Source organism: Saccopteryx leptura, chromosome 1, assembly GCF_036850995.1.
Source record: "Saccopteryx leptura isolate mSacLep1 chromosome 1, mSacLep1_pri_phased_curated, whole genome shotgun sequence".
Lineage (NCBI taxonomy): Eukaryota > Metazoa > Chordata > Mammalia > Chiroptera > Emballonuridae > Saccopteryx > Saccopteryx leptura.
The window spans coordinates 273018060-273035275 of NC_089503.1; the positions used below are offsets into that span (position 1 = coordinate 273018060).

Consider the following 17216-nt stretch of genomic DNA (forward strand, 5'->3'; position numbering starts at 1 on the left):
CCATCCTACAGAACTTTATCTTTTTCCCCCCTTTTCATTTCCTTGTCTGCTTGGACAAGAACGCAGGCAAGTTGTTTTACGACCACACAGTTTCAGGACCTGAGAGGGAGGTGAGGCAGAGCTCGAGGTTTGACGCTGGTTGAGCGATGTCTGAGTTCCCTCTCCTTTCTCGAAGTGGGGTCCCGGCCTGGGGCTTGGGAATGGACGTGAACTTGACTTTCAGCAGATGGCTAATTTAGGGAGGGAAAGGCGACTGCTAAGAAGTCACTGCCGTCACCGCCCAAACCCTAGGCTAAAGGGAATATGGTTTAGGGTCGCAGTCCGGATCCCATGCTCCTCCTGCTCTAATCTCGCACCTTCCAAAACAAAACAAACTCAAGCGGTAACTTAAATGGAGCTGCGTGCCCCGCCCCACCGACCCCCCACACCCGTCCCGGGAGTGAGCCTCTCTAGGACAACCCGGGGTGGCTAGGGACAGAGGGTCCCTTCCCCGCCCCCATCCCTGGTTCCTGGCTCCCCTTCCTACCCGCCCGCCCCCGGCGGCTGGCTAGCGCGGTGCAGCAGGCTGCAAAGCTCTTTGCATAAATTATGTTCATGACGCAGCAGCTAAAAAAATCCAAGTAGCAGGAGAAAAAAGGAGAGGGGGGTAAGGGGGGGGCTATAGAAGGGGAAAAAGAAACACACATATACCTGACCGCCCCCTCCCGCACCCCCCCCCCCCCCAGCTTCTCTTACCCGCTCCCCCACCGTCCGGCCTCCGCCCAGCGCAGCCTGCGGAGTCCCCCTTCGGCGCTGCCCATCCCCGGCTGGGGACCCGGGGGCGGGCGGCAGGTCCCGACCGGTTCCCAGGCCCCAGGCCGAGCCGAGCCCAGCCAAGCCGCATTGGCTTCTTTGTCTACAGGCGGCGGCCGCCCCGGCCCCGGCCCCCGACCCCCCGGCCCCGGCTGTGAGATGAATCTGTAATCGGTGGCCGCCAGACACCCTGGGCGAAGGCGGCTTGGGATCAGGCTCCGGTAAGTCGCGTCGCGGGGTCCCGGGCGGGGAGGGGTTTGCACAGAGGGGTGGGGGACGGGCAGGGGAGGTTTCGGGTTTGGTTAATATGCAATGCCCGTAATTAGCATAATTTATATATTTATGATAAAGAGAAAAAAATGCCACGGGGCTGGGGCGCCAGGATGCTGGGCCGAGCGGCAGGGAGCTCTGGGAGTGGGGACAGCGTGCGGCCGCCCTCCTGGGACCGGAAAGCCTGGGACCGCATCCTCACCCACCCGCGGACCCCCGGGACCGGGGGAGGAGAGGGGGTGGCCGCTAGGTGAACGGTTAGGGCGCTTGCACCTGGCCTCTCACCGTTTCTGCCTCTGGAGCCCAGGTGGGATCCAGACCTTAGAGGATGTTCTGTACATAGACCCTGTGGCTACCAGAAGCGTATTCTCACCCCACGGGAGAACCCGGATCCCTGGGTTCCCGGTGTTTAAGGTCAGCTGAGGCAGCCAAGGCGACCTGTCATAATTCTCTCCAATCGCAATGCACCCAGTATACCGGGAGGACTAGTGGGACTCAGGGTTAGGGACCCGGCATTGCTGGAAGGGTGAGGAAGGGGTGGGAGGGTCACCATCGAGCAGCATGACTACTTCATAAATATTTAACAATATTATTATTAATAAATTGTCATAATAATGGGCCCGATATATGCTTCCTGTCATTCTTACCTAGCAAGGCCAAGGGAGCCCCCAAGGGGCCTAGTAACCTCCACTTTAACGTTGGAATTCCTCACTCAGCTGTAATTGGAAACTTAAAAACTGCACAGAATAGCCTAGGCTGCGGGGAGAGTCAGAGGCAGTCAGGAAGCCTTCTTGGGCAAGTGAAAGAAGTTCTTTGCAGATATTTTAGCCTCATCTGCTCTTTCTGAGTCCTTGTTCCATATATAGGGGCCTGTCTTCAATTGTTTATAGACATTTATCCCTAATCCCCTTATCTTGGTAGTCTAAGACAGCCAACACTGACAAGCAGGGCCTTCCAAAAAATGATTTCATATAGTAGTATTCCATTTTGGTTGAAGTACTGGTGCTCAGGGTGATAGTTCTGTGATCTGGTATTTCTTTGCATATTTGTGGTGGAACTTCATTTATCTGTTCACCGGTCCAACAAAAATATCTGTATGTGCCACACACTGAACGATACAGATAGAACTTCTTCTGTCACAGAGTTTTCATTACAGTTTAGGGGGACAGGCAGATCATAAACATGAAAACAAACAAGATAGTATCATTTGATGTGTGTGAGATGGGCTATTTCTTCTCTTGGAGGTGCTACATGGCAATTAAGAAAAAGTCAGAAAAAATTTGCTTCTCTAAGGGTTCTCTAATTAAGGAAAACAGGATGAGACCATATCCCCTTCCTCAAGATTCACTCACTATAAAGTCATAATAGTGTCTGACCCTCTGGTGGCACAGTGGATAAAATTTTGACCTGGAATTGGGAGGTCCTTGGTTCAAAACCCTGGGCTTGTCCAGTCAAGGCACATATAGGAAGCAACTACTATGAGTTGATGCTTCCTGCTTCTCCCTCTTCTTTCTCTCTCTAAAAATCAATAAATAAAATCTAAAAAACAAAAGTCGTAATAGTAATCTTATACATTTTTTTATAACACTTTACATTTTAAAACATTTTTTTTTTTTAGGGAGCGAGACAGAGAGAGGGACAGATAGACAGGAAGGGAGAGAGATGAGAAGCATCAATTCTTTGGGCTCAAGCCACTGACCCCATGCTCAAGCGAGTGAGTCTGCACTCAAGCTGGATGAGTCCACACTCAAGCCTGTGACCTCTGGGTCTCCAACCTGGTTCCTTGGTGTCCCAGGCCAGTGTCCTCAGTGTCCCAGGCTGATGCTCTATTCATTGAACCACTGCCTGGTCAGGCTTAAAAACCTTTTTATATGCATGCTTTACTTCCATTAAAATAATAGTAATAACAGTAACAATTACATAGTGTTTGCTGTGTGCCAGGCTCTGTTCTAAATGCTTTACATAAATGTTATCAATTTAATCCTCACAATAATCCATGAGATGAATAGTGTAATTTAGACTCATTTTCCAGATAAGGAAACTGAGGCTAAAGGGTGTTACCTGAGACAGAAGCAGCTCTCAATTTGGGTCTTCTGCCTTTAAATCCCAAGCTCTTTCTGTGTCACAGTTGATAGGAAGAAACCGTGGGCCGAACCAAAAACACACTTGAGGCTAGTATGTTTCAAAAGGAAAGTTTATTTTAAAAACTCCTGGGTGCAAGCAGGCTTTGACCAGCAATGGTTGTCAACCTCTGAGCTGTAGGATGGAGCATTAGATATAGGGGCTAGGGGCGGATTAGCATATCTTGGTTTATGGCCTTGGTCACTGACTTGATGAGTAGGAAGTAGGGGGTTCAGATGTGGAAACACCTCCTTTGCAAGTTCTTCTGTTGTAGCACAGGCTTAATTAGCATGGTTCTGTCTTGTGTCCTTGGTAAATTTTCAAGACAGCAGAGGTTAGGCATTTCCCAGGAACAGCTAGGTCCTGGCACCTCTGAGAATTATCTGTGAAATTTCTCTCATAAACTCTCTTTTCTTTAGGATACAAAGTAAAGATTTAGGATTCATGAACTAAGTTTCTAATTAATTTATAGGCTTTAACTTTTCACAGTAAATCCTGTGGCTAGGCTTTTATAAACAACTATTGTGATTTAAATTCCCCTATTAGCCCTGACCAGGCAGTGGATAGAGTGTCGGACTGGGACGCAGAGGACCCAGGTTTGAAACCCTGAGGTCACTGGCTTGAGCACAGGGTTGCTGGCTTGAGCATGGGATCATAGAAATGACCTCATGGTATCTGGCTGGAACCCAAAGGTCACTGGCTTGAAGCCTAAAGTCGCTGTCTTGAGCCCAAGGTTGCTGGCTTGAGCAAGGGGTCACTGGCTCAGCTGTAGTCGCCCCTCCCCCCCCCCCCCATTCAAGGCACATGTAAGAAAGTAATCAATGAACAACTAAGGTGCTACAATGAAAAACTGATGCTTCTCATCTCTCCCCTTTCCTGTCTGTCTGTCCATCTCTCTGTCGCAAAAATAAATAAATGAATAAATAAATTCCCCTATTTGTCAGTTTCCTCCCCAATGTAAGCTGTTCCTGACATTCCTGCAAGGTGAACTTTTTGCTACATTTCAAAATAAAGGCCAGAAAGCCATTAACAGAGAATAGCAAGCAAATTAATTATAACCTTGCAGTAGGGGATGAGAATGTTCTGTTTCTAGCCCTTCCTCCTCCTTCCAGCCTACATTGTTCTCAGGATGGCAGCTGAGTAGCCATTTTATCTATCAAAAGTGAAGATGAGCGTCAGCCTGGCGTGCAGGAGTCCCGGGTTCGATTCCCGGCCAGGGCACACAGGAGAAGTGCCCATCTGCTTCTCCACCCCCCACCCCCTCCTTCCTCTCTGTCTCTCTATTCCCCTCCCGCAGCTAAGGCTCCTTTGGAGCAAAGTTGGCACGGGCGCTGAGGATGGCTTTGATGCAGTGGAACAACGCCCCTGAGGGGCTGAGCATCACCCCTGGTGGGCATGCTGGGTGGATCCTGGTCAGGCACATGAAGGGGTGTGTCTATCTGCCTCCTCCCAGCTTCTCACTTTGGAAAAATACAAAAAAAAAAAGAGGTTCAGTGGAGCCAAAGAGGGAATGATACCAGGGAGAAACTGGCCAAGGGAAAGAAGGCTTGGGAATGAGGAGCAGGACAGGCACGTTAGGAAGGGGTAGGTGTGATTAGGCTCCTCCAGAACTCAATACTATGAAATCATTTTATGTAGCCATAGTACTGGGAATGGGGGCAAAAAATATGAAACAGGACATGTGCTTTGAGGGGGAAAGTAGGAAATATGAGGAGGTTAAGTACTATGGTCTGATTTAAAAAAAAACAAACCCAGAATTTTACTTATTTATTTATTTTTGATTTCTAGATTTTATTTATTGATTGATTTCTGGGGGGGGGAGGGAGAAGTGGGAAGCATAAACTTGTAGTTGTTGCTTTTCGTATGTGCCTTGACCAGACAAGCCCAGGGTTTCAAACCAGCAACCTCAGTATTCCAGGTTGATGCCTTATTAATTGTGCCACCACAGGTCAGACTATGGTCTGATTTCCTAATTTTTCATAAATTTATTAAATTTATGATTTCTTAATTATGATTTCTAATTTATTAGCTGTCTGGTATATACTAGGTATTACACGAGGCACTGGGATATAATAAGTGGACATGCCTTCCATCTTGGAGCTTATAGTCTAATGGGGAAACAAGTGTGTTTTCACATTTTATTTGCCCCCATCCTTCACCAAGTCTGAGATTAATCAAGTTTGGGCACAAGAGGATAAACTAAACCTAAATTTGTCCTTATAAAACTAGTTTTTACTGTTTGGCTATATATCTAAAATTACAAATGGTATGCTGGAAGAGGGGAAATTGTCATGGTCCAGCCCCAATGAGTTTATTCCGGGGTCTCAAATGAGAAAATGTATGGAATTGAATAAATGATAGAGACTTAAAGATATATACATACAGGCCCTGGCCGGTTGGCTCAGCGGTAGAACGTCGGCCTGGCGTGCGGGGGACCCGGTTCGATTCCCGGCCGGGGCACATAGGAGAAGCGCCCATTTGCTTCTCCGCCCCCCCCCCTTCCTCTCTGTCTCTCTCTTCCCCTCCCTCAGCCAAGGCTCCATTGGAGCAAAGATGGCCCGGGCGCTGGGGATGGCTCCTTGGCCTCTGCCCCAGGCGCTAGAGTGGCTCTGGTCGCGGCAGAGCGACGCCCCTGAGGGGCAGAGCCTCGCCCCCTGGTGGGCAGAGCTTCGCCCCTGGTGGGCGTGCCGGGTGGATCCCAGTCGGGCGCATGCGGGAGTCTGTCTGACTGTCTCTCCCCGTTTCCAGCTTCAGAAAAATACAAAAAAAAAAAAAAAAAGATATATACATACAGATGGGTTCGGGAGGATGGCACAGTGAACAGTCTATACTGTTCCTGAGCCATAACATGGCTGCTCCACAAAATGCATCCATCTTTATTCAGGGAAAAAAAACGTGGCCATTAGCAATTCAATTGCTTCCAAGACAACTCAAAGACAGCCCCCACCATACCATTCAAATCTAACTTTACACCAATAAGAAACTAGCTTCCAGCCTCTTCTGGAGAACATGGATAGGACAAGCGAGAATCAGGTATAGCTCTTTGTTAACTAGGCAGGTGAGGTGGGGGGTTGGGCCCAGCACCTCTGTCCCCAAGATATCCAGATTGTAAAAATACGCTGTTTATATTAGTCCCCAACAAGAAATAAAGTTGTTTACTACTTCCCTGTCTTTTTCCCTTTTCCTGTGTGTTCCTAGCCATTCTACCAACAGCTTCACAAGCCATGGTCTCCATCCATGGGTCCAGGGTCTGAGGTGGAAGGTCTGCGGCAGACCCAAGAGCTTCCTTTTTCCAAGTGTCCTTATCCTTTGGTGCCAACAGTCCAGCCCCTATTAGCCTTCGTTCCAAGTTTTTTTTTTTTAATTTTTAATGTTTATTTGATTGATTTTAGAGAGAGGAAGGGAGAGAGTAGGAGAGAGAGAGGAACATCTGTTCCTGTATGTGCCCTGACTGGGGATTAAACCAGCAACCTCTGTGCTTTGGGGCAATGTTCTAACTAACTGAGCTCTCCGTCCAGGGCTTGTTTCACCTTCTGAGAGGAGGCTTGGTGTATGTATGGAGGACAGGGGTCTGGGGCAGGTGGACACATCTTGAAGTTTGATCAGCCACTGACTCTCCTGTGCCCTTGGTCAGTCCCCTGACCTCCTCTGTCTTCATCTCCCTGTAGACAAAAATGGGGATCATAATAAGAGCACCATGCTAAGCATTTTACTCACATGATCTTATATCATCATTATAACAACCCCATAAGGCTTGCCCATTTAATCACCATTTTAAAGATAAGGAAATTATGCTTTAGAGCGGTGGTTCTCAACCTTTCTAATGCTGTGACCCCGCAATACAGTTCCTCATGTTGCGGTGACCCCAAACCAAAAAATAACTTTGGTGGCTACTTCATAACTGTAATTTTGCTACAGTTATGATTCGGAATGTAAATACCTGATATGCATTATGTATTTTCTGATGGCTTTAGGCAACCCCGCTGGGGTCGCGACCCACAGGTTGAGAACCGCTGCTTTAGAGATATTAAAAGAGCTGCCCAAGATCACACAGCTATTTCATTGGCAAGCTGGGATTTGAAGCTTATACCCTTACCTCTCTTTTGATCCTCAACTTTCTCATCTATGAAATTGAGGGCAATAATAGCTAATTGTTGTTAGTGTTATGTACAATAATTCTAATTACTTATTAGAATTATTACTTATCTAGGAGAAAACAGAGAAGTAGCCTGCCCACCTATGTTGCTCTTTGGTCTCATGAGGCTGGTGTCAGAACTGAATAACAGTTTGTATTTATTGAACCTTTATACAGTTTACCACATACAACATTGTCCCCATTTTAAATGTGGTAGCTGAGGCATGGAGAGGTTAGGTCCTTGCCCAATGTGTCACAGCTAAGAAGTGGTGAGACTGAGAGATGAACCTAGGTTCTTAATCACTCCACTAAATTGAAATGATATAATGTATGTAAATTTTTATAACAGCTACCATTTTCTGAGCACTTATTATGTTCCAGGCATTGATCTAAATTATTTATGTGCTCTAATTTATTTAATTCTCACAGTAACCCTCTGAAGTAGGTGCTATTACACTCATTTTTCCAGATGAAGAAACTGAGGCACTTACAAATCATTTGTCCCAAGTCCCACAGCTAGTAAATATCAAAGCTGAGGTTATAAAAGAAAAGCTGTTTCTAGAGGGTCCTTACTGTAATACTATGTGTAAAGGGCCTGGGTCCCAATTAACTATCAGTGATTGCTATCCTTCAACTAGGAAGGGAAATCTGTGTCCTGCGGCCAGAAATGGAGAAGTGTAGGAGGACATACAGAAAATCCACTGGGCAATAACAACTCGGAAGAGGTGGTAGCCTACCTGGAGTCTGGCGACTTAAGAACAGATCAAGTAATACTGTGTACAGAAGGGTATGTGGTGTTCCTTCTCACTAGGTCCACTAAAGCTGCAGGGACCAGGGTAGCAGTGATAAGAATTGGGAGGATTCTGGGGATATCATGAGGGAGAGCCAACAGGATTTGCTGAAGGAGTAAACGTGAGATAAGAGAGAAGGCAAAGATGATGGCAAGGTTTTGGGCCTGAGCATCTGGAAGAATAAAGCTGCCATTTGCTGAGATGGGGAAAGCTGAATGCAGGTGGAGCAGATCTGAGGTGGAAATCAGGAATTTGGTTTTGAACTTGTTGAGTATGAAATGATATGAACAACCAGTAGCCATTGGATATATGAGTCTAAAGTTACCAGGTGAGGTCCAAATGAGATTTAGATCTGGTACTTCCCACTGGGGAGGAGGGGAAGAGTGGATTGTCTACTCCATTCAGTTCAGCCCCAGCCACCAGTCTATTATCTATCTCCTGCTTCCTGTCCTTATGGCCTATTTGAAAGGCAGCTCTGCAGAAGGTAAGTGTACATGATTTAAATATAAACGTAATGTAGAGCTAAAGATGCTGATGTCTACAAGCAGCCTGGTCTGTGAGAATTATATCAAACATGTGAAAGGTAATTTCTCATTTAAAAAAAATGTGACTTTCGCCTGACCAGGCGGTGGCACAGTGGATAGAGCGTCGGACTGGGATGCGGAAAACCCAGGCTCGAGACTCCAAGGTCGCCAGCTTGAGCGCAGGCTCATTTGGTTTGAGCAAGGCTCACCAGCTTGGATCCAAGGTTGCTGGCTCGAGCAAGGTGTTACTCAGTCTGCTGAAGGCCCGCGGTCAAGGCACCTTTGAGAAAGCAATCAATGAACAACTAAGGTGTCACAACAAAAAACTGATGATTGATGCTTCTCATCTCTCTCGTTCCTGTCTGTCTGTCCCTGTCTGTCCCTCTCTCTGACTCTCTTTCTGTCTCTGAGGGGGAAAAAAAATGTGACTTTCTATCAGTCAAATACCAGTAAAACTAATTTTACCTCAAGTAGCCATTCCTTGGAGTCTACTGACTTCATGCAGACTACCCTCCACTCCCAAAAATGACTGGATAAAGAGGTGTTTTACACCTTGAAAACCTCAACCTCATTAAGTGTTAAGGGAATGAATAAAACTACAGAAATTAGTTTGAATTAAAAGTTTGGCCCTGGCCAGATAGCTCAGTTAGTTACAGCATCATCCTGAAGTGCAGAGGTTGTGGGTTCGATCCCTAATCAGGGCACATACAAGAACAGATTGATGCTCCTGTCTTTCTATCCCATTCTTTCTCTCTAAAATCAATAAGTAAAAAACTTTAAAAAAATTATCAAGTGAGAGGCAGGGAGGCAGAGACAGATTCCTGCATGTATCCTGACCGGGATCTACCTGGCAAGCCCCCTATGGGGCAATGCTCTGCCCATCTGGGGCCATTTTGCTCCATTGCTTGGCAACTGAGCAATTTTAGCACCTGAGGTGGAGGCCAGGGAGCCAACTTACTCAAATGAGCCATAGCTGCAGGAGGAGGAGAGGGAGAAGGGGGGAGGAGGGGGAAAAGGAGGGGTAGAGAAGCAGATGGTGACTTCTGTGTGCCCTGACCTGGAATTGAACCTGGGACTAGCTGATGCTATACCACTGAGCCAACCGGCTGGGGCCTAAAAAACTTTTTAAAAACAATACCATATAAGTTCTATTTTTCTCTACATGGCACAAGAGTCTTCATACTTGAAATTTCATGTCTGGAACATGTGCCACTCTAGAACAGGGGAAAGGACCACCACACAGAACTTCATTGGATATCTATTCTGTGCATTCTTTGCTACTCTGTATGCATTTACATGACACTTAAACATGCTGTACTGTAGTTATCTTTTTTTTTTTCTATATTTTTCTGAAGTTGGAAATGGGGAGGCAGTCACACAGACTCCCGCATGCGCCTGACCGGGATCCACCCGGCACGCCCACCAGGGGGCGATGCTCTGCCCATCTGGGGCGTCGCTCTGTTGCAACCAGAGCCATTCTAGCGCCTGAGGCAGAGGCCATAGAGCCATCCTCAGCGCCCGGGCCAACTTTGCTCCAAAGGAGCCTTGGCTGCGAAAGGGGAAGAGAGAGGCAGAGAGGAAGGAGAGAGGGAGGGGTGGAGAAGCAGATGGGCGCTTCTCCTGTGTGCCCTGGCCGAGAATCGAACCTGGGACTCCTGCACACTGGGCTGACGCTCTACCACTGAGCCAACCGGCCAGGGCCTGTAGTTATCTTTTTATTTCTGTGGCTCCCATGTTAGACTGTAGGCTTCTTGACAAAGCTGAGGAATGTGTTTTTCCCTTATCCTATTGTATACCCAACACCCAGCATATATTAGCCATCGAAATATTTTTTGAATAAATGAAGGACAAAGCATTTCAAGATTTTCTTCTAGTACGATCTCAGGCTAGTTTAGGGGGTTCTGATATTATTTTTGCAATTTCCCAGAGCTCTTCTGGATGTCAGAATGTTGCACTAAGCTTAAAGCAGTTCCTAAAGGAGAAAGATAAATAGAACTAGGTCCTCTAACTCATCTCAGTCCCCTCCACTGAAAGTCCTGGATAGCCCTAGACCTCTGGATTTTTAGGTTGTAGGCAAATGCCTCAGCACTCGCAGTTCATTCTCCCCCTGAGATTTTTAGATGTTAGCACAAGAAAGCTGGGATAAGTGAGCCATTTGTTAGGTGAGCAACGTGCCCTGTCAGGTTTGCTTCAGGTATTTTAAAATTCAACTCACTGGAGAAAGAAGGCATAGGAGGCTCTGGGTGGTCTCTGGCTTCCCTAGCAGCTTTTACCAGAATTGTCCAAATTATTATAATTACTTAAATTTTTTACCTCTGGTGGCACAGTGGATAAGCATTGACCTGGAATGCTGAGGTCACTGGTTTGAAATCCTGGGCTTGCCTGGTCAAGACACATACAAGAAGCAATTACTTTGAGTTGATGCTTCTCATTTTTACCCTCCCTCCATCCCTTTCTCTCTCTGAAAACAAACAAACAAACAAACAAACAAAACCTATATATTTAGAATTTTTTATATTTCTTTGGCAGATTTATTCAAAATATTAAATGTTCATTTTAGAACTTGGTTTATATGACAGAATGCCTTAAATCAATAATCAGATTTAATGCCTTAAATCTTAAATCAATAATTCTCTAAGCCAGTGATTTTCAACCAGTGTGCTGCAAGAATTTTTAAAACATGCAATACCTGAGAAGGCCAAATATACAATGATGGAAAATCATTTGACTTTTGATGATGGGCACACAATGCAATGCACAGTTCAAGTGCTATACAGAGAGATGTTTACCTGAAACCTATGTGTTCTTATGCACCAATGTCACCCCATTGAATTTAACTTCTAAGTTAAAAATATTTTGTGGAATAAAAACATGAAATGCCTATTTAGTCAGGGGCACTGACTTATTTTCCCTTAGATTGTCAAATAAAAAAATGACAACAGCCTGACCAGGCGGTGGCGCAGTGGATAGAGCATTGGACTGGGATGCGGAGGACCCAGGTTCGAGACCCTGAGGTCGCCAAATTGAGTGTGGGCTCATCTGGCTTGAGCAAAAAAAGAAAAAGCTCACCAGCTTGGACCTAAGGGTACTGGCTCAAGCAAGGGGTTACTCGATCTGCTGAAGGCCTGTTGTCAAGGCACATATGAGAAAGCAATCAATGAACAATTAAGGTGTCACAACAAAAAACTGATGATGGATGCTTCTCATCTCTCTCTGTTTCCATCTGTCTGTCCCTATCTATCCTTCTCTCTGACTCTCTCTGTCCCTGTAAAAAAAAAAAATTCACCCATTATCAATAAACTAAGTAGTTTGTGTGTGTGTGTGTGTGTGTGTGTGTGTGTGTGTGTCTGTATGTTTAAATGACAATAGCCAACACAATTTAAACCATCCAATGTGGCCTGACCAGGTGGTGGTGCAGTGGATAGAGTGTCAGACTGGGATGCGGAGAACCCAGGTTGGAAACCCCAGGGTCGCCAGCTTGAGCGCAGGCACACTGGCCTGAGCGTGGGATCATAGACATGACCCCATGGTCTCTGGCTAGAGCAAGGGGTCACTTGCTCTGCTGTAGCCCCTCAGTCAAGGCACATATGAGAAAACAATCAATTAACAACTAAGGAGCCTCAATGAAGAATTGATGCTTCTTATCTCTTTCCCTTCCTGTCTGTCCCTCTCTTTAAAAAAAAAAAAAACACAAAACAACAACAAACCAAAACCATTAAATGTGAATGAATCAAAATGATAAAAAAAAATCTTGTCAGTGGCAAAAAATATAATACATTTTTTGGTGTGCCACAGAATTTTAGTAATTAGTTTTTTTGTGCCATGAGATGAAAAACATTGAAAATTGCTGCCCTAAGTGTTTTTTTTTATCTTTTCTTTAATATGTATAAGTATCATTTTTATTACATTGTGATTTTCAGAGATATTCAAGAGAAAAAATTATGAATTAAACACCTATAAATTTTTCTTCATTTCTGTTCTAGTGTAGCAACTGATCAAAACTAGTGGCCTGAGTAAAACTGAATTTCTTAGTCTCTTCAGACCTATCTACAACTTTTCTGCTTCTTTACCAACAACCATAACTTGAGGTCATTCTGTGATCTATACATTTTGACTATTGTAGTTTTAGCCTCTGAAGGTGTTATTTCTCCTGAACCTGCTTCATCAACTTTGCCTTCTCTTCCTTTAATTCTTGTTTGTAAAGGTTCTGATTCACAAAGTCATTTGGAGACTACTGCATGACCCAGTATCAAGTGACTGAAATTCACATGCATTGATTTTTTTAAAAAATTTTTATTTATTGGTTAGAGAGAAGGAGAGAAAACATTGATTTGTTTTCCACTTACTTATGCATTCACTGGTTGATTGTTGTATGTGCCCTGACCTTCAACCTTGGAATACTGGGAGGATGCTCTAACCAACTAAGCTACCCAGCCAGAGCTTATATTCTTGAAGGTATTTTTCAAATATATACCTTTTTCAAATTCACTGGCTGTCTTTAAAATTTTCTGAACTTTCGAACAGTTTTTTTTTCCATTTTTTTATTTATTTATTCATTTTTAGAGAGGAGAGAGAAAGGGTGAGAGACAGAGAGAGAGAGAGGAGAGAGAGACAGAGAGAGAGAAGGGGGAGGGGCTGGAAGCATCAACTCCCATATGTGCCTTGACCAGGCAAGCCCAGGGTTTCGAACTGATGATCTTAGCGTTTCCAGGTCGACGCTTTATCCACTGCGCTACCACAGGTCAGGCAGTTGTTTTTTTTTATCTGAAAAGTTCTGATAGTTTTCTTCTCTCTACTTGAAGATGTTCTACCACTCTGTAACAAGGATTAAATGAAGTTTGTAATTTCCTTTATTATTCTCTAAGTGTTGCACTCACAGGTTGTTTTCTTGATATGCTTGTATGGGAATTGGTGGCCTAGCACAGGCCTGTGGAGTGCTAAGTAGGCTCACAGCTGAGTCTGATGGACTTTTCATCTTGGAAATCAAATCTTGGTTTACCTGTGCCTAGCAGGGGTCCCGAAACTTTTTACACAGGGGGCCAGTTCACTGTCCCACAGACCGTTGGAGGGCCACCATATTCAGTGCTCCTCTCACTGACCACCAATGAAAGAGGTGCCCCTTCCAGAAGTGCAGCAGGGGGCCGGATAAATGGCCTCAGGGGGCAGCATGCGACAGGCCGTAGTTTGGGGACGCCTGGAAGGCATCCTTAGAGAGTGCAGAAAACCCATACAATGGAATAATACCCAGCTATAAAAAGGAATGATATACTGGTACGTGCTACAATATGCATAAACCTTGAAAACATTCTGCTAAGTAAAAGAAGCCATATGCAAAGGGACATATAGTGTAGGATTCCATTTATATGAAATATGGAGAAAATCCTTAGGAAATAAGCTGATTAGTGGTTGTCAGAAACAGAGGGGTGGCAGGGAAAGGGATTAACTGCTAATGGGTGTGGGATTGGGAGGGAGTGATGAAAATATTCCGGAACTAAATAATGGTAATGATTGCACAACAATGTGAAGGTGTTAATATCTACTGAGCTGTATATTTTTAAATAGTGAATTTTATGTTATATGGATTTTATCTCATTCAATAAAAACACAAAAAAAGTAAAACAAACAAATAATGCAGGGATGAAAGAAGAAAGTGAAGGGAAAGGTGAGGAATCCACAATACTTCTCTGAGTTTAGTTTCCTTATCTATATGGTGATAATAATGCCCCCAGCTGGCATGAGTAATACATAAGTGATTACATAAAATGCTTAGCACAATAACCACTCAAAATAAATGTTAATTTCCTTCTTTTCCATATAAGTGTCCAAACTTATCTGCCCCTTTTATTACTTTTATTTCTTATGACTATATGGTTTGTAGCTCCAGCTACAACCTTTCCTTACAAGGGCCTCTCCCACTCCTCACTGCATTTGGCAGACTGCCCTGCCGTCTGGGATGTTGTCCTGCCTCCATCCTGCCTCCACTGTAAAAGGCCAGTATGGCCCTTGGGCCACTGCCACAAAATCACCTACGAACTGATTCTGTGGGACCCCCCAGCTAAGTTAGATTCTCTGGGGTTGTTGGGTGAATCTGGGGGGTCTGTGGTTGGTTTGTTTGTTTTAGTGAGAGACAGGAAAGGAGAGAGAGAAGCATCAACTCATAGTTGCAGCACTTTAGTTGTTCATTGATTGCTTCTCATTGGGGTTCTGTGTTTTTTAATAAGTGCTCCAGATGATCATGCACATTAAAGTTTGAGACTAATGTTTTAATTTATTACTATTTTTACTGTCTCTTCCAGAAAGTCTGCTTAGACTCCTTCCCTGAGAAGCACTCTGACACCCAACGTGCTCCTTGTCCATGTTTGAGGTTCTGAGTGCCTGGGTCACAGTTGCCTTGGGTTCTGTTGAGTTGTCTCTCTCCCAGTGAATGGTGGGGGGGGGGGCTCCCAGGGACAGATGCCTGGCCTTCTCTTTCCTCTTGTTATCCTGGTTCTTCTTATTTTCTCCCCCTGGTTCTTCTGAGTGTAGGTTCTTCTGGGATGCTGTAAGAAGCGAGGCACTTTAGTTTTTGTTTTGTTTTGTTTTTTTATAAATATTATTTTTATTTTATTTATTCATTTTTAGAGAGGAGAGAGAGAGAGAGAGATAGAAAGGGAGAGAGAGGAGAGAGACAGAGAGAGAGAAGGGGGGAGGAGCTGGAAGCATCAACTCCCATATGTGCCTTGACCAGGCAAGCCCAGGGTTTCGAACTGGCGACCTCAGCATTTCCAGGTCAACGCTTTATCCACTGCGCCACCACAGGTCAGGCACGAGGCAGTTTAGTTTTAAAGTCCTTACAATCCTTTCTGTCTACAAATACTTGGGAAAACTTAGCTTCTCTCTCTTCCTTCCATTCTACTTCTGACTCTTTGAGATGGTATGAAAATTGTATTACTGAGTCATATCAGCCTTTGCTTTTCCCATCCCATTTTGCCCCACAGGATGTGCTAGGTGTGGGCCGGCCCCCACTCCACCCTGACAAGTGACCATGGATCCAGGAGCTGGCCCAGAGTCCTCTCTGACTGTCAATGAGCAGGTATCTTCTGGGGCAAAAAGAGGTGGGGGAGTGAGAGTGATGGACCAAGAGGTATGGGAAAGTAGGAAGACCCCATAGAGACCCTCATCATTTGTTTCTTACCAAAGTTCATGATGACCTCACCTGTTCAGGTAGTTCCCAGCTAGGAATTCTCAAGGGGCTAAGTTTGGGGATTTTAGCCATGACTTTATTTATTTTTTATTATTATTATTTATTTATTTATTTATTGTATTTTTCTGAAGCTGGAAACAGGGAGAGACAGTCAGACAGACTCCTGCATGCACCCGACCGGGATCCACCTGGCACGCCCACCAGGGGCAACGCTCTGCCCACCAGGGGGCGATGCTCTGCCCCTCCGGGGCGTCGCTCTGTCGCGACCAGAGCGACTCCAGCGCCCGGGGCAGAGGCCAAGGAGCCATCCACAGCGCCCGGGTCATCTTTGCTCCAATGGAGCCTCGGCTGCAGGAGGGGAAGAGAGAGACAGAGAGGAAGGAGGGGGGGTGGTGGAGAGGCAGATGGGCGCTTCTCCTGTGTGCCCTGGCCGGGAATCGAACCCGGGATTTCTGCACTCCAGGCCAACGCTCTACCACTGAGCCAACCGGCTAGGGCTAAGCCATGACTTTAAAAAGTGAAATTAAAATGAACAAATATGTATAAGTTTACATAGGGAAAGATTTGGATACAGTGTGTATGCAAAATCCCGCGATATAGTGAAAAATCTGCGATACTAAATTAGATATATACAATTTAAAAATCCACAATACAGTGAGACCACGAAAAGTGAACTGTGATGTGGCTAGGGACGACTGTATTGGGTAATTTGCTCTTAATTTTTTCTTCTTGCTTATATATATTTTCTAATTTTTCTGCCATGACCATTTATTACTTAAGTAATTTTTAAAAGGAGAAAAAAGATTAACAACTCTTAAAATGTAATTAGAGTGAAGTTCCTCATAGGTCAAGTTTGAGTCAGAAGACAACTGCTTTGGGGGATTTATTTCATTCCAGCTCCCCTGATGGGTCATACTGCCACTTTTTCCAGCAGAATCTCTGGCTGGATTGAATTTTCAGGCGTAAGAAGTGTGTTGTGGGAGTGGCTTCAGGCACAGGCCAAATGCAGGGAAGGCCAGACAGAGAGCTTTTTAACCCTTTGAGTAGTACGAACGTTCATGTACGTCCTTGTGCCTCCTGACCATCCAGAGTACGATCAATTAATTTTAAAAATGTGTAAGGCAACATAAAAAAAAAGACAAATGTATGTTTTTCTTGTTTCCATAAATTGGTTACCAAACAAATATGATTTTAAGTGAATAAAACTGGAACTGGAACTAATTTCATTTTTGGAGAAAAAAAAACAAAAACTCACTTCTGGGGGTCAGCGAGCATGAAAAAAACTCACTACTCAAAGGGTTAATGTACAATGTCCTTGATTTTTAATGGGCCAATCTGAAGCCTTTCAGTGCCAGAGGTAAAGAGCTGAGTGCTGGCTGTCTGAGCAGAGGAAGAAGCGA

At 44.9% G+C, this 17216-nt stretch overlaps 1 protein-coding gene and 1 pseudogene across 1 annotated transcript in view; one reads left to right on the forward strand and one right to left on the reverse strand.

Annotated features, from left to right (window-relative positions):
• Positions 1–925: 925 nt before the first annotated feature.
• The window catches only part of POU6F1 (POU class 6 homeobox 1), a 32828-nt gene continuing 16537 nt past the window's right edge, over positions 926–17216 (forward strand). The window contains exons 1-2 of the mRNA XM_066353836.1: positions 926–1013; positions 15611–15705. Coding sequence (XP_066209933.1) covers positions 15658–15705 — 48 coding nt within the window. The 5' untranslated portion in view covers positions 926–1013; positions 15611–15657. The remainder of the gene's footprint in view (positions 1014–15610; positions 15706–17216) is intronic.
• LOC136388339 (swi5-dependent recombination DNA repair protein 1 homolog pseudogene) lies at positions 12677–13608 on the reverse strand (annotated as a pseudogene).